General features: G+C 43.1%; 1 protein-coding gene across 2 annotated transcripts in view; it reads left to right on the top strand.

Moving 5' to 3' along the window:
• Positions 1 to 23,095, top strand: part of Snx19 (sorting nexin 19) — a 40,876-nt gene that overhangs the window by 3,114 nt on the left and 14,667 nt on the right. For both annotated transcript variants that reach the window (XM_075966459.1, XM_075966460.1), the window contains exons 2-8: positions 1,445 to 1,583; positions 2,487 to 2,587; positions 2,697 to 2,816; positions 5,003 to 5,133; positions 6,511 to 6,607; positions 7,096 to 7,276; positions 9,412 to 9,541. In XM_075966459.1, coding sequence (XP_075822574.1) covers positions 1,445 to 1,583; positions 2,487 to 2,587; positions 2,697 to 2,816; positions 5,003 to 5,133; positions 6,511 to 6,607; positions 7,096 to 7,276; positions 9,412 to 9,541 — 899 coding nt within the window. The remainder of the gene's footprint in view (positions 1 to 1,444; positions 1,584 to 2,486; positions 2,588 to 2,696; positions 2,817 to 5,002; positions 5,134 to 6,510; positions 6,608 to 7,095; positions 7,277 to 9,411; positions 9,542 to 23,095) is intronic.

Here is a 23,095-nt window from a genome sequence, read left to right as displayed (position 1 = left end):
CCAAGCACCACCACCACACAGGGCTAGATACACACTCCTGGGGAAGTCCAAGCCAATGAAGTGGGCAGGGCCTGCTGAATGAGCTGCAGGATGACCTGGCATTTTAAAAGTCACATGACATTTAAAGTTAAGACGGTGACCCTAATTAGATGCACCTTTGCACTCATTGCAGTGACATCAGTCACATGGTCTTTATAGAACAGGTATCATTTGGAAACACAGACATCTGGTCATGAGTAACTGGCGACTGTCAACCAGTTACCTACCGTGTTGTTCCCCTAATTCTAGGTATCACTCTGGCATGCCCCGTGCTCACATAGCAATGCTAGATTCTGGCTATTTCATCTTCTTCTTATGACATATTCATGGACTAATAGCAGAGAACAGTTTTTCCTTATTACCAGAAAATTCAAGTTGTCCCCAAGGGTAGAATATTCCACAGAAAGCATCCTAGCTCCTAGGTGCTCCAAGCTTGGAAGCTCTGTCCTGAATTCTACCCGTTTTTTCTTCTCAGTACTTGACTTCCAAGACTTCCATGCTTACCGCAGCTGTAGTGGATTTCTCGTTCTCTCTAGCTCTCAAATGTTTAAACACCAGCTCAAGAACTTTCAACAAGGAGATCGTTTTTGGTTTTGATATTTTAAATCACTTGCCATCCTATAATATTTCAGTCAGAGAGTAATCAGTTTCTGCTAGGAACAAGCACAGGCTCACAGCAGCTCTGCATCTTAACTCCTTTGTCACAGAATCTTCCCCTGTGTCGTAGCTTCCATGCTACTCAGGTGCTTCCTTTCCTAGGCGTGTGCTGTGTGTGTCGTCTCCCATGTGACGCATGAAGGCAGTAGACTGCCCTCAGAACATTTCCAGTCACTATGGGATGTCTAATGATACAGCTAATATATACCTAAGACAAAGAATTTTAGTTCAACTCCAGGAATAACAATTAGAAAGATTAATCTGCTCAAGGCAACAAAAAAGAAAACATTTCAGGCAAAGACATGTCTTAAGGTTATCTGTTTGGGTTTGCTGATTCTTCCCCCAAACAAGCGTTAGTGACTGGGTGTGATGGCAAAGTGATTTGCTCCTGATGAGGTCACTCCTGTAATTTAGTAGTAGTCCCTTTTGAAGGTATTATGACTTCTGTTTTATAATGTCTTTAGGATTTAAAAACTTTACATAGCTACTTTGGGGGTGAAAAGTTTTGGATAGAAGTAATGGAAAGAACAGTGAAAAGTATTTCTGACCAAACAAGGGGTGCTGGGAAGTACAGCTCATTTGACCACCTTGGAGTTTGGGTCGTTAGTTACAACTGAGGGTGGCGGTCAGATGCAGAAGGCTCAGCAGCATAAAGGAGCAGCCTTCTCCCTTTACTAGTGCTCTACTGTGACCATTGAATAATTTCCCAAGCCCCCTGATTTCATTGATAATTCTGTTCCTTCCACAGTATGAGACAGCCCTTAATGGTGAGAACAGCAGCGGCCTACAGCAGCTGGCCTACCACACCGTGAACCGCCGCTACCGGGAGTTCTTGAATCTACAGACCCGCCTGGAGGAGAAACCAGATCTACGAAAGTTTATCAAAAGTCAGAAGTTCCCTAAGCCCCAAATGCCAACTTGCATATCACATCTGGCCGCTCTGATCTGCATGCTTGGTGGCCTCTGGGTTTGTGGGGAGGAGAAAACAGCGTTGAGAGTGTCTTGCCCCCGAGTTTGCTTGAGAGGCTGTGGGCTTTAGAGCTGAACAGCTGTGATGGCATCCTTACTGAGGTTGTCCTTGGTTACGTGCTTTATTCTACTGTCCCCACGTAGTTTACACATTCCTACCCATGCTCACAGAACCACTTGAGCTTAGTAGCTTTTCCAGGTCTGTGGGTTACCCGTCTTAAATAACCCAGATATCCCTGTCTTTAACAATAAGCCATTTGTGTGCAGTTAGACACATCTAAGGCACAGAGAAGTGTTTAAAATATAATAAAATTTAATTACAAATAAGCTAGGAACTGGCTACTTTGTTTCCGTTGTTATTGTTCTAGATGCTAATGATCACCTAAGTAAATGATAGGTTGAATATAACATAGCTAACACTAGGACAGGTTTTAGAAGTGTGTCAGATTCTCTTCTACATGCTTCACATGTGTTAGCTCATGTCCTCCTGTAACCATGAGGTAGATTCTATCATTCCTTCTTACAGAAAAGCAACAGTTGCAGATCATGTGGCTTGCCTGAGGTCTTTATTATAGCAGGAATTGGAGCCAGAACTTAAACTTGGGCCCTTTGGACCTGCCTTATAACCACTGCATTATGTGCTCTCTTCACACTAATGAGAGTAGACTGTTGCATCACAACCATGGGAACAGTTGGAAGTCCCTAAATTAACAAAAACCTAGAAACAAAGCCTAGTGAAATATATTCAGTGATTCTGTCTGTTTTATATGGAATACCTCTGCATGAATGCTAACTAGATGAATTTGTTGTTTGTTTTGAAGATATTAAGGGTCCAAAAAAGCTCTTTCCAGATCTTCCATTTGGAAACATGGATAGTGACAGAGTAGAGGCCCGGAAGAGCCTCCTGGAGTCCTTCCTGAAGGTCGGCATCTGATCCTCTGGCTTGGCTCACATTCTGACCCTAAAACATCCAACCCAAAGTGGTGAGATCTGGGGCCTAGGGTTTCTTCTGAAATATTTGTCTTTTGCAGCAACTCTGTGCCATTCCTGAGATTGCCAACAGCGAGGAGGTGCAGGAGTTCCTTGCACTGAATACAGATGCTCGGATCGCCTTTGTCAAAAAGCCATTCATGGTCTCTAGAATAGACAAGGTAACAGCCGAGCTACTGTGCTCAGCATTCTTCCTGTCTGCAAGTATGACGTGTTTATTAGACTGGAGACCATGCTGGGAAAATAAGGGCATAGGTAGAGGAAGCATAGAGGGTCAGTAGAACATGGACTAAAATTTTCAAGACCTGTTGCTAAATACGGGCTGGATCATCGACTTGCTGAGTCACGGTGAGCAGTGGTTAGAAGACAGTACCCTCACACTATGTGTATATGTACCAGCAGGAGTTATTGCAGTCTTGTGCTACTAGAAGCATGTGAGGATAGACGTGAACCTCTGACGGTGGCAGGAGGCTCTCTTTGGAGAGATAAGTTATTCACATTATTGGGTACTCAGCAGAGAGCTCTAAGCCAGAACATTAATCTGGGTTGGTGTAGTGATCCTCTGCTGGAGAACAGAATGTACAGAGAACCATACATTCTTCAAGAGGGCGTCTCAGCACCTGTGTAGATGGTAAGGGAAGCATACTTGGGGAATACAGTACACTGGAGCCTCAGTTGATATCATCAGCAATTTTATAAGCGAACTGAATTCTTTGTAGGAGGTATGCCTCCTGATTCTGGCTGGATTTTCATGTGGTAGATATTAGGGAACATTCTTTATTATGATCCCAAATTAGAAGGGATCAAGTAGGTAAAACCCCTGGAGTTCTGAGCAGATGTGTTCATTGGTTCTTTCCTTATTTCCTTATGGGGAAATTGCTTTGTTATTGCCTGTTTCTTTGTTTTGGGCTTGTTGAGACAGGATCTCACTGTACCCTAGTCTGGCCTGGAACTACCAGTATAGTCCAATTGGTCTCCAACTCTTCCTCCTTAGCCTCCCAAATGCTTGGATTACAGACATATGCCATCATGTTCAGCCAGACTGACAATTTTGAGCAAGGCACTGTGCTAATTTCCAATAAGGCCAAAGTGGAGTGCACAGATAAAGGCCCTCCCCTCAATTACAATCCTGAGACAGGAAAGAAAATTAAATAAATAAATAAATTTCATGTATATGCATATGCACACCAGTGTATTCACCCACGCATGTGTGTGGAGGACATGGAATGTCTTCCTGCATCATATATATATTTGAGACAAGGTTTCTCACTGAACCTCAATTTCTCTTCTAGCTAGGCTGGCTAGCAAGCCTGTGTGGTCTGCCTCCAGACCAGCAGCACTGGAGTTACAGATATGCATCATGACACCCAGTTTTTATATAGGTACTTAGGAGTCTGAGCTTGGGTTCTCATGAGTAAGGACTTTGCCCAGTGAACCATCTTCCCAGCCTGCAAGGTGTGTTTTATAAGCAGTATTATTTATGTTCATGCATTCCATCCTCTGTTCCCTTCCTGGTTTGTTTTTCCTGGTGTTTCCTGTGGTCGTGCTGGTTGTCCAGTGTGTCTTGGCTGAACAGGCTGTGCTCCTGTGGGGCATTCATTACCGTTGCTTACTTCCTTTCCCTTGATGGTTCTCCTTTGTACACTTCCTTTAATAGCAAATATATGCATGTCAACTTACTCTGAAAAACTGTAGATGAGTCTTACTTTTCACAGATAGGTTTTTTTCTTTATAGCAATTCCAGATAACTTAACTACCAGCCTGTGTGATTTTTATTCTTTCTGTACCTAAAGAAGAGAATTGTTTGATTTGACTATAAACCCAACTTATTACTCTATGAATCCTTGCAACATGTTTATATTATTTAAGCTGCTACACTGGATTTTCTCCTTTCTTCTTATCATCTTCATTTTTCCCCTTACATGCCTTTGTAATTTCTACTGAGTCACACTTTGGTGATGGTATTGTCAGTTTGGAAGCTAGGAATCACCTTTTAATGTAAAAAAAAAAAAAAAAGAAAGAAAGAAAGAAAGAAAGAAAGAAAGAAAGATATTAACTGAATGTGTTCTCTAGTGTGAAGAACTTGCTTGAGTTTTTATTTCTCCCTGTTTTGCTTTTGGCTTCTTGTCCGTGGTATTGTTTGTCTTACTCTGAAGAAAAGATTGTTCTAGACAGGGAGAAAAAGACTTCTTGTCACTGGCTGTTGTCCAGTTTTCTCAAAGGCTCTGTGGATGTCTGCATCCTTCATCCTTTGGTATAAAGCACAGAGAGATAATGGCTCTGTTCTCCTTCACTGCCCATCAGGAATGTGCATAGTCATACTGACCCTGTACCTCCAACCCTGCAGATGGTGGTGAGTGCGATTGTGGACACCTTGAAGACAGCGTTTCCTCGCTCTGAACCCCAGAGCCCCACAGAGGAGCTGAGTGAAGCCGAGAATGAAAGCAAGCCCCAGACAGAAGGCAAGAAGGCTAGCAAGTGAGAAGCCCTTCAGTGGTCCAGGGCCCCTGTCCTCAAGTGTCAAAGCCCCATTCCATTCTCAAACCTTAGAAGAGAGGAGGTGCATGGTACCCATCAGCTTCTTAGCCAGGCCAGAGGCTGGGTTCCACAGCACTGTACCTAGGGAGTCTGAGTAGGCAGTACTGCTGAGTGTTTGCTCCTACCCAGGGAACCCTGGGCCCACTCACTGGGAGTTGTTGACTAGAAGGGAAAACTAAAGGCTTAATACTCTTCTTTTTCTAGAAATTGAGGTATTTCTTTCCTAGTAAGAATTAAATTAAGACTTACAATTGATTTGTTTGCCATCATTTCCGGAAACTTTGGCTCAGAGACTACTTACTCTAGCAGTAATCAGGAAAGGACTAGAATGGAATCCTGCAGGGTGTACTTTAGTAGCTGGTAGACTGCTGCTGCTCTTGCCACATTGATGTCCCAGCTGGTCCCTGGAAACACTCCACGCCAGCATGTGGAGGGGCAAGAACAACACATGCACCCTAACTCTACTGAAAGCATTGTGTGAATGTAGTTCATGAGAGAGAGAAAGAGAGAGAGAGAGAGAGAGAGAGAGAGAGAGAGAGAGAGAGAGAGAGAGAGAGAATTTAAATGAATATGTACCTGACTGGTTGTCTTCATTTTTATGTTCATATTAAGAGCCAGCAATACTATCCTTATAGCAGGCTTTAAAATAAAAAGATTTATTTATTTTTATGTGTGTGTGTGTGGTGCACGCTGGTACCCACAGAGAACAGAAAAGGATATCAGATCCCCTAGAACTGGAGTTATAGGCATGAGCTACCTGACATGGGTGCTGAAAGAACAGTGGATGCTCTTAATCTCTAGTCATCCCCGTAGTCTCAATACTTAGCCTTCCAGCTACGCTCATATATGAAACAACAACCGCGATGCCTGTTGTGGTTGTCATTTGCAACTGATTGTCCAGTCTTGTTTGGAGTATAAGGGAAACAAGTGATTGTCCCAAAAAGATACCAAAACAGTAACAAAAAACCTTAGTCTATGATATTTGTCTGTTAATCTGTTCAACAGATTTCTTATGCAAACCTGTCATCACGGCTCTGGGAATGTAGCCATGACAGACTAAGCACTATTTTACTTGAAAAAAATCCTTTCATAAATGCACTAGAAATAGCATAAATATGGCACTATTTGAAGAATTACCAGGTATACGTTGTTTGAGGGATTTTGGGGTCCCATCTTCCAGGTAGTTGTGATCACACTAAGTCCCCCTGGAGTAAGAATGGATGCTTCTGCTTTAATGTGTTGTCGATACTTACCAGACTCTTTTATAGGGACTATGATCTTGACTTGCATCTCATTCTACCTTTGTCTCTGTGTCAGGTCCAGACTGAGGTTCTCCTCCAGTAAAATTGCTCCTGCGCTGAGTATAGCCGAGGTGCAGGACAGGGTTCTCTACTGTCTGCAGGAGGGCAATGCGGTAAGAGCAAACCAAGAGAACTGCTAGAATCACAATTGAGGTTTTGATTCTGCAGATATATTATGTAGGAGGCTTCTCTGAAGTCAGATAAGAATCAGGTGCCCTGGTCAAGGACTTGGCTGATATCTGGGTCTGGAAATTTTATGCTAACAGTGTTTCCTCTGAGTACTTTAGAATTCTCAGTTCTGAGTTGGTAAGTTGGCTTCGTATGGTAATGGCTTTGTGATAATAATGATAGGATGAGAAGAAAAAGGGAAACCAGTTTCTCGATGAGAACAGATGACCAACAGTGTACAAAAGTGATTGTCCCAGAGCAGGCTAGTTTTACTTGCAACTTGGGTAAGGTGTGAGAACTTTCCTGAAGTGACTTAGGGTTAGTGGGCTCTGTGCCCATTGTAATTTTGTAGGTGGAAGATAGGAAACCTAGATGTTACATTTATTCTACCTCCTGCATTCTTGGTGATCTTTGCCACTGACTGTTTCTCCAGGAGTCAGAGATCCTGTCCATGTCTGGGATGGAATCCTTCATTGAGAAGCAGACAAAGTTACTGGAAATGCAGCCAGCAGATGTCCCAGATAAAGATCCCCAACAAGTCCCTAAAGAATGTGTGGATAACTGTTTGCGGGATACAGCTGTAGTAGCCCAAGAACTCACCAACAGTGACCCAGGTGAGTGACAAGACCTTTGCTTTCTCAAAGAGGATCCAGGGAGAAGTCCACTGGGACTTAGGGAAGGTGGACATTTCTCTTGTGTTCGGCCAAGAGATCCATGTTTTGAACTCCTCCAGAATTAGAGGTGCTAGGGCCAGAGCTGGGTAAGATGGAAAAATGGTCCTCAGAGCCAGTCAAGCAGCAGGGAAAAATCTGCATACATAATATATGCATAGTATCAGTGTGTTGTTTTTGACACAGGGGCTACTGTCTTCTTCTAGACGTCTCCCTCCCTCAGTGTCTGTGGTACCAATTACCTGATGTTTCTTTCTCTCTGTCCCTTTTTGGGTTCCTTTACATCATTCTGGATATTTCGTTATAGGTTGTGTTCTTACTGTGTGCCCCCCCTACCAAGGGACTGTCACAACCTGACTGTCAGCTTCTGCCTTTGTACATGTATCAGTAATGCCTAAATATCAAATAGCATGCGTTTCCACATGGGTAGACCACAGAATCACCACATAGAATTCATCTTCTCTCAGATCTGGTCCTACTTTACTTCCTGCCATTGCAGGGAAAAAGAGAGAAGAGCATTTTCTTCCCAGGAGAAGATCAAACGTTCCCTACAGAGGAAGAGTCAGAACCTAGCTTTTAGTATGTTGTGACATAGAACTTAAAAAAAAGAATTATATTAATTAACTAAAACAAAGACCCCTCAAAGACTAAATGATCAAAAATCTTGAGATCAGAGGGGGATGAAAGAACTAATTTCATATTTACTCCCAGGTGCCCAAGAACAACTTACCTGGCTTCTACTGTGTGGTCCTCAATTTAAGTATGTGACAGATGGGTCTTACTACTATCCTGTGCAGCTGTAATTGTCAGCGAGACACAGGCGCTGAGAGGAAAACCTCCGTTGACTGAGGAATTACCTAAGTCATATCAGCCTTCAGGCATGTTTGTGAGGCATTCATTGTCTTGATTATTAGTGTTTGTGTGTTAGAGAGTTTATCTTGTTCTTAAGAGGCCCTTGTGGCTCCTTGTTTGCACTGCTATGACTAGATGTAACCACAGGGTGGCAGCTGCAGACAAATGCTCAAGCTGAGGAGATGGTAGCAGTGAGGAGGCTGTTTCCTGAGGGAGGAATAGCCCACCTTTGAGCAAATGAATGGGAAACAACTCATCATTTCCCACACCCCCTTGAAATACAGCACAGAAAAACAAAAATAGGTATTGGGCAAAGTTTAAAAAAAGGTGAGATTCAGTTCTAACAGATCTGCCCAAATCCAAAGTGATTTGTATTCTGGAACACCCTTGGAAGAGGAAAGCTGGCACAGGCTGTTCCAGAGATCTCCAGTGAGTGTAGACCAGCAGAGTGAGCATTGAAAATAATAGTGATAACATTACTCACAGCAGAAGTACCAGGATTCCCCTAATCATCGTAGACATCAGCATAACGTGGGAGCTCAGCACAGATTTAGAGAAGAGATGCTCCTGTCCAGTAAACAGATGTTCAGGTCACTCCAGCAGAGCATAAACATGAGCTCATCTGTGGCCCCTCACGTCTTCCAAATAGGAAAAAAATTGGTAAATGTCATGGCATTTTACCAGAGGTGTGGTACTCTTTCTAGAACCACATGTTATCTCAGAATCCGCTAAAGCCTTCTGGACCCCAACCCCACAGCTCTGTGTAATGGAGATGGGTTTTCTGCAGGAGAATGAAGCCGAGCTCTTTTTCCTGATCTGCCCACTCTTTTCCATCATTTGCTGTGGGGGCGAGTGGAAGGGACAAGGCCTTGCCAATTCTAGTTAGTCACCATTGTGAGCCCCTATTCGGAGTAGAATGGAGTCAGTGTCTTAGAGAGAGACAGAGGAAGGGGAAACCGATGCCAGATAAGCAAAATAATTAAGTGTAAAGCTTGTTAATAAGATTAAAAAAAAAACCTGTGGAGAGAAAACAGCATCAGAACATAAAAAATTTGGAAAACCATACAGAGCATAGAGCTCGATGATCTAGATACAAGTGTTTCTTGATTTATATTGTGCAGAGGGATCTCAAAACTCTAAGATGATGACATGAAGCTGGAGAAGACCTGGCTGCTACCTAAAGCTCTGAAAGAGGAAGGGTTACTTGTGATACCTTTGTCCCGCAGGAGCAGAGACAGAGTTAGCCGACACGGCCTTCGATCTGATCCTGCTGCTGTTAATGGAGCAGTGGAAATGGCTGTGTACCGAAAGCATGCAGAAGTTCTTCCGCCTTATTTTTGGAACTCTAGTTCAAAGGTAAGATTGCTGAGCTCTCCGTCACATTAGAGCCTCAGTTTGCTAAGAAATTGGACATGAAACTCGTCTCTATACTAGGAAGGTGTAATATCGCATCCAAGAAACCCATGAACTCAGTAGAAGGTAGATTCCTTAATATAGGGGTGTGGGGAAGAAGCCCCTATAGAAGCCCTTTAGTAACCACCTTGACCAAAGTTTGAATGTATCCAATTCTCTAAGATTTCTGACATATCTAGCACACTGAATTAGAGACAATACCTGTGTTCTTAGAGTACTTTAACTCAGTCTGCCTGCTTCAGCACATGAGTTCAACACATTAGAGATTTCTCACACAGGGCACCAAAATGCAGTCAATTTAAATACATTAGCGACTATCTCAGTCACCAAGCATGTGTTGGTATCACATTAAGAAAAGTTATCGAAGTACTTCTCCTTGGAGTCATTTGACCAAGAGTGAGCCCAAACTTCAGTTTTTCACTTCTCTCCTGTGTCTTCTGTCTCTCTGTGGCTTATGGTTTCTGGCTTGTCTGTAATCTGTTGTATGGTATGAATCTTTGTTGCTATGCATATGTTCTGTTTTTCACCTTTGTGCAGTGAGCATTTCTCTTACTAGGACATAGTGCTTACAGGATGGTAAAACAGAGAGAGAAACTCAAGACTTGTATCTTAGCTTTGTCTGAGCTTCACAGGTGGCTTGAAAAATTTATGAATGTGGAGGTTCCTGTGGCTGATTTCTTATCCATTGTTATGACCTTCCCCATTCTCTCATGCTTGACATAGTAATAAACGTTTTTCAGATACTGAAGACCAGATTTCATTTGTTCTGTGGAGCTTGTAATGGCATCCTCTCTCACTGACTCTGAAACTGAGGAATCCTCTGCTCGTCCTCTTTGACAGTGATTCTTCTGATAGTATATTATATAGATTATCCATTTTCCCAAAAGCAGTGATTCTCAATGGGGTTCTTTTGTTCCCAGGGACATTTAGCAACACTGGAGAAGTTTTTGGTTGTCAAATAGGGGCGGAGGGTAGAAACACCTCCTGGCAGGCATCTGGTGGGTGAAGAACATTGATGCTGCTTTCCTTCTATGTTACACAGAGCACCCCCCACTGCACTCCTTCCTTCCCCTACCCAGAGCACACACAGCAATGACATACTCTTCCCAAAATGCCTCTAGTGCTAAGATTGAGAAATTGCTCCTTCACTGGTAGTTCAAGGGCCACAAGGACCTCTCATTGCCTATAAATCATTTCCCCGTCTTTTTGTAGTGTTTTTGATTTGTTTCTCAGAATCCATTCTAGTTTTATAATGTTCTAGACACTTTCTTAATAAGAGGAAGGGGGCAGGGCTTATGGCCTTTGAAGAAGGAACATTTCCCTCCACCCAAAAGCTTTAGGGACCTGAGCCCTATGGCCCATAGTCTTCCATCAAGTCTCCAGATGTGTGGTGACATGAAGAAAACAGGGCTCACTTCAGGATCCATAGTATCACAGTGGATAATCTTCTTGGCTTAAGTGTAGTTACTATGCAGCAAATGTCTATTGAGAAGTTAATTCACTCAGACATTATATGTGTCACTTTGAGGATATTTTATAGTTTAATCCTTTTAAAGAGCTCTGTGAAAGTGTTATAATTCCCACCTCTAATATGAAAAATCTATGGCTTGTAAGGAATTTGAGTTATTAAACCATAAAGTTCATAAATAACATATGCAGAATCTAAAACACATTTTTACACTTTTAATCTATAGTAATTTTCTTAACTTTCAGGATAAGACCTTTGCCCCATGGTTTCAAGGGTCAAGAATCACCCCCAAAAATCACTGCTCAGAGTGGGGATCATTCCCTTGGGAGAGATTATCAGGTATTCATAGACTCCAAACTGGATGTCCATGTCTACATGGAGCAAGGAGAACCTCTGACATGAGCCTCCATCTCTTCCCTAGACCAGGGACTTTATTTTTAAAAACGTGTTTGTGTGGTAAGCAAAGAAGCTGGGAATTGGATCCCTCCTGGAGCAGCAGCACACACACACACACCATGCCCACCCTGACTCCACTACAAGGGATGATGTATGAGGTCCTAGGGTCCCCATGACTGACTCCCACATTTCCATCCGAAACCTCAGGGCGCTTGAGTTCCTGTCCTGTATGTGCCTTAAGAAGCTTGGTGGTTGTCCCTGGCCACAGCTAGCTGCTGTTGCAGCTTTACTTGTCCTGACCACTATGCAGTCTGGGTATCCAGGATAGGACAGCCACCTAGATGTAGGTGCCATGCCCCCTTAAGACGTCCTGACATTCCACCCTCCAGCTCGCTATCTCCAAGCAGACGTGCTTCATGCTTCCTTCTCCAGCTTCCAGCTTCCTTTACTCTCCCTGCTCCCTTAAAAGACCTATATACAGAACTGCCTTGGACTCCAGGGACTCCTGCCAAGTTGTAAGCGCACTCTCTGTAAGGCTACAGGCAAAGGCGGAGCAGGGGAGACAGAGTAAATCCAACCCCATGACCCCTCCTTCTAAGCCAACTTCGGAGGAGTTCTAATCTGTGCCAGGCTTATAAATCTCCCTTGATTGTTGATGGTGTGGAGGGAGTGGGGGAGGGAAGCTCAAGAGAAGTTAGTTGCCCAAAAAAGGTATCGTTAAGTCAAAGGCAAGTCTTGCACGCATGCGTGGCTGACCTCATGTCAGCTTCTGTGCTGGGAACATCCAATTATGTAACGAGGAGAGCTCCTTATTTGGAGGAAAGGGGAGTGAGGATAGCAGTCTAAGCCAAGGAACCATGAAGCCAGCTTGTGCAAACTTCTCGTGTCTGAAAACATAAGAAATACAGCAGTTCCCTGTATGCATCAGAGCTGGATTTAGGAAACTGGAAAAGCACTCAGAGCTAGTCTGGGTTTGAGGGAAGGAGAGATGCACTGTGCCCCATTGATGGTAGAAGGCTTGGGGCAGGAAGACCCAGCCAAGGTAAGGGGTAAAATTATTTTGGAGCTCTGATGTAGAGAGTAAAGGAATGAGAAGAAGCTGGACCAGCTCCCTGCCTAGATGCCCAGAGCCATGCCACGATAAAAATAGGAGCCAGGCCAGCATCAGAGTACGTGAATGTCATGTCCATGACTCTGCCCTCCCCATGGCCCCGAAGATGGCATCAGACCCTATGTCAAAAGTCCAGCAGACACATTCCTGGCATCTTTGTCTAGATTTCTGAAAGTGTGAGAGAAAGAGAGAAAATGAGTGTGTGTCTATGTGTCTGAGATATATGGAGATGGAATTACCTGACACAGTAGAAAAAAAAATCAGTGAGGTAGGAAGTAGAGGAGAGTAAAGAATACATAAGTAAGTAAGTATAGCAAAAAGAAGAAACAAACATGTGAGTTGAAGAAATCCAACAGCAGTAAACCTGTAAATTCAATATTCAATGCAATTCTAAAGCTTATGCTAGGCCATGGATCCTCTCAGGAAAGGTGTTGTTCAGCGCACTCTATATCCCAAGAAAGGCCAGAAGGTGGAGGCAGAGCATGGGACTACTAGAGAGTGTAGGCTACCCAGTGGGATAGCCTTGCTCCTAAGGGCAATTGGCAATGGGTGATATGAACACTCCTTCTCCTACTGTTCTCTTAAGCCACTTCAGAGTTGTAGGTGTTACTGGGGTAGAACTCCACTCAAAGTTTCTTTCTCAGTGAGTGTGTGCATGTTACAACCCAAGAGGCCTTTGTGACAGTAGCTGTTAAGAGAAACTGAAGGCCAGACCCCAAAAGGATACAGCAATTACAGCAGGAAGGAGCTGACATTATTACATACTCACTATAGCAGGTGCGCCTACTTACCATACACACTGATGTGCAGTTCTGTAAGATAGGCATGCATGCTCACATTTTGCAGGTGAGGAAATTGATACACACTTCCTTCCACTCACACTGCCTGCCTCTTTTGTGTGCAAACTTCCTCACAAAAGAGTACCTAGGTTCCAGACTCTTAGTCCCATCTAGTCTTTGCTTTTCCCCAGACTGGTCTCTGGGTCAGATGCATCTGATGGTACCACATACACTTGCCTCCATCAGCAGGCTCTGACTTAATTCGAAGCACTGCTGGGGCAGAGATTAGCCCTTCCTAGTGTTTCTATTCTACACCCTGTTCACAACTGGAGAAAGAATATCAAACAATTCAGAGTCAGCCACACATGTGCTGTGTCCCTTTACTCTGACTTCACACCTTCCAGTACAGCTTCAGTGTCCTTGTCTCACACCTGACTTCCTCCTGCAACAGCTTCTTTAGAAACAGTATGTGCTTTTGGAAGAGCCCAGAATCCTTTTCAGCTAGTAAGTCTTCACTTTCTTGTGTTAGGTTATTTCAAGCCTACAAGTATCATTGACTTGGGCTGTTTCTAAAGGTGCCGAAATTAGGGGTTGTTTATTTGTGTTTGCAGTGATAGCTTTGCTCAGATTGTATAGTGTCTCCTTGAGAAGAAGGATGTTTCATGTCATGCTTCCTCCACGAGGGATGTTAAAGGGAAGCCCTTGACCTCTGTGGACTGGGTCAGGAGGGACCCCAGCAGTTTTGTCTACCATATACATTGTCTGCCTTGCATTTGGGGAGATATAACTTGCTCTAAATTCACATTAAGTTAAAGACACTATGCCCTATCCTATTACATATGAAAATCTCTACTTAATGTGTCTTTAACTTTGTGATAGATGTGTAACCAAATAACTTCTGCCTGTGAATTGTGTTTGTTCTTTTGTGTATTTTATATGTTCTTAAATTGTCATATAGCTCAATAGAAATAGAGCACTAATCATTAGAAAATGAAGGGGAAATGCAGAATATTGAGGCATAAACTCAAAGAGACTTTCATTAACAAGCCACATTATTGGTAGCTGTTGCTTAAGTGCACCCATAAGTAGGAAGCTGGGAGTCTGAGGTCTTGACAATAGCTTTGAATGTGTGAGATCCTTGAAGACAAAGGCTGTCCTGTTCACAGTTGTGTCCTCACCTTCATCTGACTGACACCTACAAGACACAGACTGGATTTATGTCGAATGAGAAAATGTGCACGGTCACACACAGGTCTACTTATTCCAGTACTTTGCTCATCACTAGTGAGAATGCCAAGCATCTTCAGCAGTGCTGGGGGCAAGAGGCACCCAGAGAAACAGAATCTCCCTAGCCTTCCCTCGCAGGAGTCCCCAGCTGGACTGGGCAGCTCCGATACCCAGAGCCATGGTTGTGCCTGCACACAGAGGCTTTCCTTTCATGCCATCTACCGCAATGGCTCCATTTTACTTTCCAAAAAGGCACAGTGCCCTTGAGCATGTTGACCCCACTGTGAGTACCCAGTGAGCTTACCCTGTCTGGAAGCATGTCCTGTTGTGATGCTGTCTGTTCCCCCTCTCTACAAAGAAAGAATGGATGTGGACATTGAAATCAGACAGGTCCAAATTTAAATCCTGCCATGTGCCTCACTACCTGTGTGACCTAGAAAACAAGTCACTTCACCTCTGTCTAAACTGTTCTCTAAGTAGGTCATTTAGGGAAAAGCTAATGTGGAATAAATTTTAGGAAGGCTTACTAGAGGAAGGTATGTGTTTGGAGCTGGATCTTATAAGATAGGCATCATTTAAGCTAAGTAGTATTTCAAATGGTGACACATTTTTAAATAGAAAGCATCTCATATTTTGAATGGTTGTAACCTGGCTCTCTGAACGGGTGAGTGCACATCTGCAACTTGGAAAAATGAGTACCAGAGTTCTCCCTGTAGGCACCAGGTGGCGCTGCAGGTTAAAAAATACCCATTCGCCTTTGAGAAAGAACTGTTTAGCAGTAGTTCTCCTGCCTTAGCTAGTGATAATGCCCAAGCCTTGCCCCATAATTCAGAAGCCACTCCGTGGTGCCAGTGACATAAACAAGCTGAGTTTCTTTCGTCTTCCACATTCCTTTTCCTCCCTCCTTTTTGATGGGTCCTCAGCATGCTATTTTTCTCTGCTCAGGCCTGTCAGAGATGCCCTTTTGAGTGGGTTCTGTCCCTTATGAATTCTGTGCTGGGACTGATGCATTCAGAACAGAACGAACTAGAGATGTGGTAATAATGAGCCAGTTGCACATCTGAATTGGAAGAATTTTGCCAGTCCTCTATGAGATCACCTACATTCAAGCCCTTTTGGATCCCAAAGCCTTAGATGTCCATGATGATACATCTGACTGAAGTAGAGACCATCAGGGCCACACTGCCCAATGCTGCTGTCTTAGGAAACTATGATACAATCGTGGACATTTCTCATTTCTTTCAGGCAGGCCTTGAGATCCTGTGACTCACTACTATTAGCTCACCTTGGAGAAGCAGTCAATGTTAATGCACATTCCCCCACATGAGGATTAAGCCTCCCATGAGTTAGGCAAATGCTCTGCCATTGAACTAAACCCCCAGCTGCATTCTGATCTTTACTATGTCCTTAGAGTTGCCATCAGGTGCCCTGTACAGGAAGAAAGCTTGTTTGGAGCAGGGAAGGAGAAAATATGGACTCAAGGACTACGCTTTACTCCAGCGGACTGCAGTTCTCAAGGAGAATTAAGCCTGTGTGTGAGGGAGACTTCCTGTGTAATGTGTGTCAAGACGAGCCCCTGGTAGCCCCTTTCTCTCTCTCTGCTGTTCCTCTTCTTGAATTTTATGCATTACTCCCCACGTTTTCTAACTACAGCTGATTATCAGAGACTCTGGAGCTGCCACCATGCTGTCCTTGTATCCTGAGTGTCAGCACAGCCTTCGACTTGAGAAGGTGTGGAAATCATCTTAAAGACAAGAAAGCAAAAGCCAGCGCTATTAAATAACTCCCCAGGTGAATCCCCACCCAATTCTTTTTCTTCTCTCCTGTTCCCCTGCCAGTATTCCTACTGTTTCTTTCTCGGGGACATCTCCTTCTCCTGTTGATCCTTTGTTCTCAAGGCTGGTCTTTTCCAGCCTTCTGTGGCCGTTTCCTTTGCCTGACTTGAAGCCCTGCTATGTCTACTTATTTAAATAGGATCCTAGGTAGTTCTCTTGCAAATCCTGGCTGTGCACACTCTAACTCTGGTGCTTCTAATAGCGGGGACATGTGAAAGCTTCCCCTTCTAATAAAGAGCTCATAATTACTTACTCTTCTCCCTCTGTGTCCTTTCTTCTTCCCTCCAGTGGTGATCATGCCCTTGGCCAAGAGGGGAGCACTCCCATTGAGTTAAAGTTGCTAGGAGCAATAGGGACCCTGGTTGTCAGGACAACCACTAAATTACGGCTTCTTCCTTCCTTTGTATCTTGCCTTTCTTCCTGCTGCTCCAGTACTAAGGACTTCGCACCCTCTCACTGCCCTTTCCCCTTCAGCTGACTCCATTTTCTTCTGAATGGTCGCCCTTTTAATTACCCTTGCCTTCTTAGCCACCTCCCTGCCTTTGCACACCACTGAGAAAGGCAGGCTCGGGATAACTACCTAGAGACTGTGAATGAGCCAGACCTGCAGTTCACATGGGGCTGGGGAGATGGGAAGGGGCAGTGTACATCTTCTAGTCTCAAAAATGAAAGTGTCGTTGTTTAGGATACAGAGGTTAAGCTTTGGGAAGGTTCTGACATAATTTTCATGTTGTTACTAACTCCACAGGCTTCTCTCCAGTCTGGTTAGTCTCTCTCTACTACTGACTTACGTACTGTCTACTGGCTTACTGTTTCTGTCTTTCTTTCCCTGACCCTGCTGGGAAGGAGGGAAATTGAGGCAGGAAGTACAAAGCTCACTGTCTTCTGCTGTCCTGATCTCTAGATCTGGTAGTGGTTGTTACAAAGATCAAAAGGGGGCATTTTCTCTGCCACATGCATAAACACAGTATCTTCAAAAACATTCATTTTTTTCATTTTTTCCAGTTGATCTTGTGAAGAAGAAAGCATAAGAATTCTCCTATTTTAAAAAGACAGAGACCTAAACTCAGTTCATTTAACTTCTAAGAAGTCAAGCCAGCCAGAGGTGTTTGTAGTTATACTGTGCCTTCCTAACAAATGGTGGGAAGGCTTGACTGTCTTCAGAAGCACACTAGACATATGTAATGAGCTTTCAAATTAAAGTCTTAAAGGTGTCACAGTGCCAGAATCTGGAAGAATGTCTGCAGATCACCCTTTGCGCTCCATCTTATATCTCCCCAGACTCAAGATCTATAAATGTCTTCTTTCCATGCCATATTTGTTAGAAAGGGATCCCAGCTTTTGATTTTTGTTTGTGTCCCCACCCTACCCCCATCCTGCTGCATTCTTTTCTTCTTTCTTATTTCAAGAAATTGGTTGGAAGAAGCTTGGTATTGTTCCATCCATGAACGGCACTTCCCAAAACGCAGGGCTGACTTAGTCATCATTAGACCTCTGTGTTTGACTTTCAGCCCCTTCTGTCCTCAGGGCTCACTTGCCAAGAAAACCACCAGAAGCGCAGGCAGTCGGCCGGCAGCTATCTCCCTTCTCTGAGATTTATAGTGTGCAGAAAGAAGCCATGGCTGGGCCACTAGCCCTTGCCTTTCACCTCCTGTCCCTTCCAGTGGGATGCTTAAGTATGTGTGACTTGCCCATTGCATGGACTATTCATGATAAATTCCTCATTCTACATCAGCTGACTTACTACCACATACTCCTGACAGCAGCACCCATTTGCAGCTGGTGTACAGCCTACATTTTAATTTGACTGCTAGCTTTCAAAAGGGTCATTACTAGGAATGTAAAGCTAAGGTTTATGAGCAGACATTTATGTAACTACATATGGAATGCAAATACAAAGCATTTCTGTATTGTATACAGTCTCTTGGGGGTTTGTTTCTGTTTTGTTTTGGGCTTTGGGTTCACAATGTAGCCCAGACTGGCTTCCAGCTCTTACTCTTTCTATCTCACCTTCCCAAGTTCTAGGATTGCAACTGAATGCCACCATGCCCAGTGCCTGCTTATCTGTTTGCTTTGGGACAGTCTTTCTTTGAAGCCCACATTGGCCTCACTCATGATCCTCTTGCCTCAGCCTCAAAGTGATACGGTTGCAGGTTTGCACTGCCACACCTTGTCCACGGGACTTTAAATCTGTCATTGTCCTCCACCAGAAGCATGGATAATTAAAAGCTTACCACTTGTTTTCTTCTTTAAATATTGGGGGATGTGCTTTGTACAGAGCTAATTTTGTACTGTGGTCATACTCTAAGACCATGTACCTAACATAGATGAGTCCAGTCTGTGAAACTGGGTAAATTTATATTTACCACTAGAGATCCAAGGTCAATAAGAAATGATTATTTGGGGATGGATTACATATGGACAAATGTCTTTCCTTTAAAAATATAGATATAGGTTGTGGACTCAAATGTTTTCTGAACACTCAGGAAAGGAAGCAGTGAATCCAAGGTGGTGGAAAGGATTCTGTAGGCGCATGCCCTGCCTAGTTATAGTAACTTCTATGACAGACAGAACAATGAAAGGAAATAGTGATGGTAACATATGTCTGCATTTCAACAGGCATTTGTTATGATATGTCTATAGATAAAGATGAACATATTTGACCAGGATCAATTAGCACTTTTAAGTAATTTGTGGCTAGTTCAAGTGGTTTTACACACACACACACACACACACACACACACACACACACACACACACAGGGTGGGGTGGGGTAAACTGATGCTTTTGTCCTGGGAAGCCATTTCTAGTGATGGAGAATTGCTCCTCCCTTCCCCTCTTCAGTGTTTCTCATCAGTAATTTTGGAAACAACCCAACCTTAGAGGAATGACAAAATGAATATTCAAAAAGATTTGAAAGGTTGGCATTATTATCTAAGACCAGAAAGTAGAATTTGGATGGCATACATATAAGCTAAATTTTAGATTTTCTTTTTAGTTTTTTTGAAACAGGGTCTTTCTACTCATACGGATAGGCCTGGGCCTTCAAATCCCTTCCTTCTACCTCCATTTCTGGGATTGCAGACATGTGTTACCATACCTGACTCCTACATGTTTATATTGCACATTTACAGATTTAATGACAAACTGTTATTTTTTTAATGTACATATGTGGACTTAACAATTTTAATTAACTGCAAAGGCAGTGTCAGTTAGTGCTTGTGTATGCCCAAACGCCAGCATAGTTGTAAACTGTCAACTGACAGACAGCATCAAGATCAAATGTAGGATTCTGTTCCCTACATGCAGCAAGTCAGGTCACCTCTCAGGCATATTTGGTTCTGGGTACTCTTAATTTAAGAAAGGAATCTTGAAGCAGCAGAAATTTAGAGGATGGAGCCAAGATGAGAAGTAGTTCATTTCTCTCTATCATTCAAGACATCATTAGGTGGCTGATGGGTGCCCAGCTTTGAGGCTGGAAGAGTCATGTCTATGTAGCTTATAGAAGAGAGGAAGACTGGAATAATTACTGAATTAAAACTGTAATATACCATCTTTAGAGATAGATTTGCCCTAATACTGTTAACTCAGAAGATAAATCTAAAACAAGGGAGTAGAATTCACAAGGAGACAATGTTTAAAAAGCACTTCTAATATACTAAAATTATGCTTTTGATTAAGCTTCCCTAAGGACACATTGCTAATGAATGGCAGAAGTAAAATAAAAGCCTACTTCTAGACTCAGCAGACAAGACAACAACGTGCCTTGAACTTACAGAGCAGGACTCTGCCTCAAAAGGAAGGTGGATAGGATAAGTTCCTTTCTGGTTCTTAAGTTGTTTGTTTCTGTGAGCCACTTCTAAAGGCTTCTTATTGGTTCTCAACATTTACTTGTGTCAGACTGAGAAAGATCATCTCTACAGTTCAACTGTCGATTGCCTCGGCGGGCCACTTAGTCTAGGGTTAGTAGCCCGCCTGGCAGTTCAGTTATTCCAGGGTCACGGAGAGGCACTACCTGGAAGATATGGGCTAGGAGACAGGAAGAAGGCCATGCAAGGTTTGTCAGAGCCTCCGTTTATTAGGGACGAGATACAACCTTTTATAGGGCAAGGAGTTGGGGGAATGGGCACAGGGTTCTGGGCTCTTGCCGCGTGGTTCACGTTGGTCACATGGTCCTCGTTGGTCACGTAGGCAGGAGGTTATCTTCGGTCAAGTCACAGTAGGCCTGGAAGTTGCAACTAGGAGATGACACACCTAGTTCTCTAGATAATTTAGAATGTGGGGTGGGTTCCGCTAACAGATAGCTCTCATTAACAACCAATTTGGGTGTGGGGTAGGCTCTGTCAATAGAACCATTCTTAACACAATTAGGGGTGTGGGGTTCTCTGCAGACTCCCCAGGGTGATGGTTCCTGTAATGATTTTAGGAGGAAATTGGCTCCTGACAGATCCCCCTTTCTTTTATAAAGACAGGTAGCTATTAAGTGAAGGGCATCAGGTCAGAGTCCAACCAAGGTGTCAGATCTAAAAGAGAAGTGACTGGGGCAAGGAGAGACCCTCCTCTTGAATGGTGAAGCAATTTACCTCTCCTGGGAACAGAGGGGTGCCTATGATTCTTAGGTCGAGTGGGGACCAGGTCTTTATCCCCCTTACCCGTCTTAGGATTCCCAGTATCCTGTCTTAGGTTGGGGGATTTCCTGCCACAAGTCACCCGTCCTTGGAGCTCCTCAAATGAAAGGTATCTAGCGAGATTTAAAGTAAACAGATCACAGGTCACCCTGTCTTAGGCCATGTGGAGGGCACTCCTCGTGCCTGGCACCATGCCATGTTGAGCCGGCCAGTACAGCCTCTGTATGGTGTGCTGTTCAGGCGAGGATCCACACTAACTCCCGTCATTGGGCCCCTGTGTCTATCACTAATGAAAAGACTGTGAGGAGCTCCTCAAACAAAATATAATGATATAATTTTGGGCACCAATAACTCCATCTTCCAGACAAGAAGAAAGGGCATTTTCCAAACCCAGTATTCATCTTTTTATCTGGCCTTAGGTATCCTCCTTCCTAAATGCCTACTCCACATAAAGTTACGTGTGCTGCCTGCCAACAATTAGGGCAGTGTAAAAGGGATCTAAATCTAAAATTTTTAACATATGCATTAAACCCAAACATTTTACAGCGTGTGTCAATCCTTTCCCAACATCTATAAGCAGTTATAAGTATCATTAGATCAATTGCAGTAAGAGCACAATGATATACATTGTTGTTATCAAATACCACCAGTTCCAGTCTCTGAGCAACAGTGACAGGAACCCTAATCTTCCCCCTTCTTAAGTGAAGAGAGGTTAATATTTTAATTAAAATGAGTTTTGTGTCCCAAAGATTAAAACTGTCTGATGTTTAGTACGCATCAGAAGCAGCTCAGCATTTGTGCTTTAGGGCAGGTGGGATTCCTGAGTGAGGTGAGCTGGATTCAGCTATCTGAAGCACATCCTGGCACTTATCTCAGGTGGGTCTCCCTGGACTCTCTAGGGGCAGAATTGACACCCTGTAGAGCAAAGTAGCAGGTTCTGTTATCAGTCACTCCTCTCCTTGGGGGCAGGAAAGGCCGGACCAAGGACCTCTCCCCAGTCTCCTCTGGAACTCCTCTGTGGGCATCTGCAGCCTCGACATCAGATCCAGCTTTTATTTTCTTTCTGTGAAAAAACCATAAACATATCCTCGACCCCAAATATATATAGGTCGGGTTTTTTTTATAATGCATTGCAAGGGCTTTTTCACCTTGCCTTAGCAAAGGTTAGCTTGGTGTTATTGCGTCAGATCCGTTTGCATCAGGATCTGTTTGCAACTTTTTATGAGTTGCTTTCAAGGAGCCTTGTTACGCTCCACAATTTTTTTTTTATTAGCCATATATGCAGCTCTTCCATTGGAAAAGCCATTTGTAAAATTTAGCATAAAATCCTTTAAGGGATTTTTTGCTATAACATTAGCAAAATACAGTTGTGTGAATTGTAGCAATGATCTGGGAAAAGATTATTGTTTTTGTCTTTGAATTGAGCAAAGACAATTGTCCAGGAACCAATCTTAAAATTATCAATGAATCTATTATTTAGTATAAGAAACATTGATTATAGTCAATATTTTGTCAGACCATTATCCAGCTTTTATCCTGCCCTTTTGTATCAGACAGGCTTTAAATTAAGAGTTTAATATCTTAACTGGCAAAACTGAGAAGGTTTAGTCATAAACAGCATTTTTTATAAAACTGTTGTAGAATAAGTTTTACATTTAATATACACACTTGTCATAGCTGAATTATAATTAATATACTGTATCTGTTGATTATTGTATACTTTACCTGTTGATTTATATTTTACCTGCTTGAGTGCCTGTTAGGCAGCTCTGATAAGCTCTCTATTGGAAACTGTTTTTTATAAGAATTTTACCTAGCGGCTCAAGGTCTTCCATAAGAATATTATAACTAGGGCTTTAACCATTGTATATCTAATTAAAAGTTTTTAAGCTATCCTCCTCTTAAGTTTTAAGTCTGCCTTGCAGATAGGAAAATGGAAAAATGAAGCATTTTTTTAACTAATAATGCTGGCCTCATTAGACACCAACATGTAGAAGAATGAAAATAAATCTACATTCATCTCCATGTACAAAACTTTAAGTTTAAATGAGCC

Source organism: Microtus pennsylvanicus, chromosome 3 (genome assembly GCF_037038515.1).
Source record: "Microtus pennsylvanicus isolate mMicPen1 chromosome 3, mMicPen1.hap1, whole genome shotgun sequence".
In the NCBI taxonomy this organism is placed as follows: domain Eukaryota; kingdom Metazoa; phylum Chordata; class Mammalia; order Rodentia; family Cricetidae; genus Microtus; species Microtus pennsylvanicus.
The sequence above is the reverse complement of the archived record's forward strand: the minus strand, read 5'-3'. Positions and strand labels throughout refer to the sequence as shown.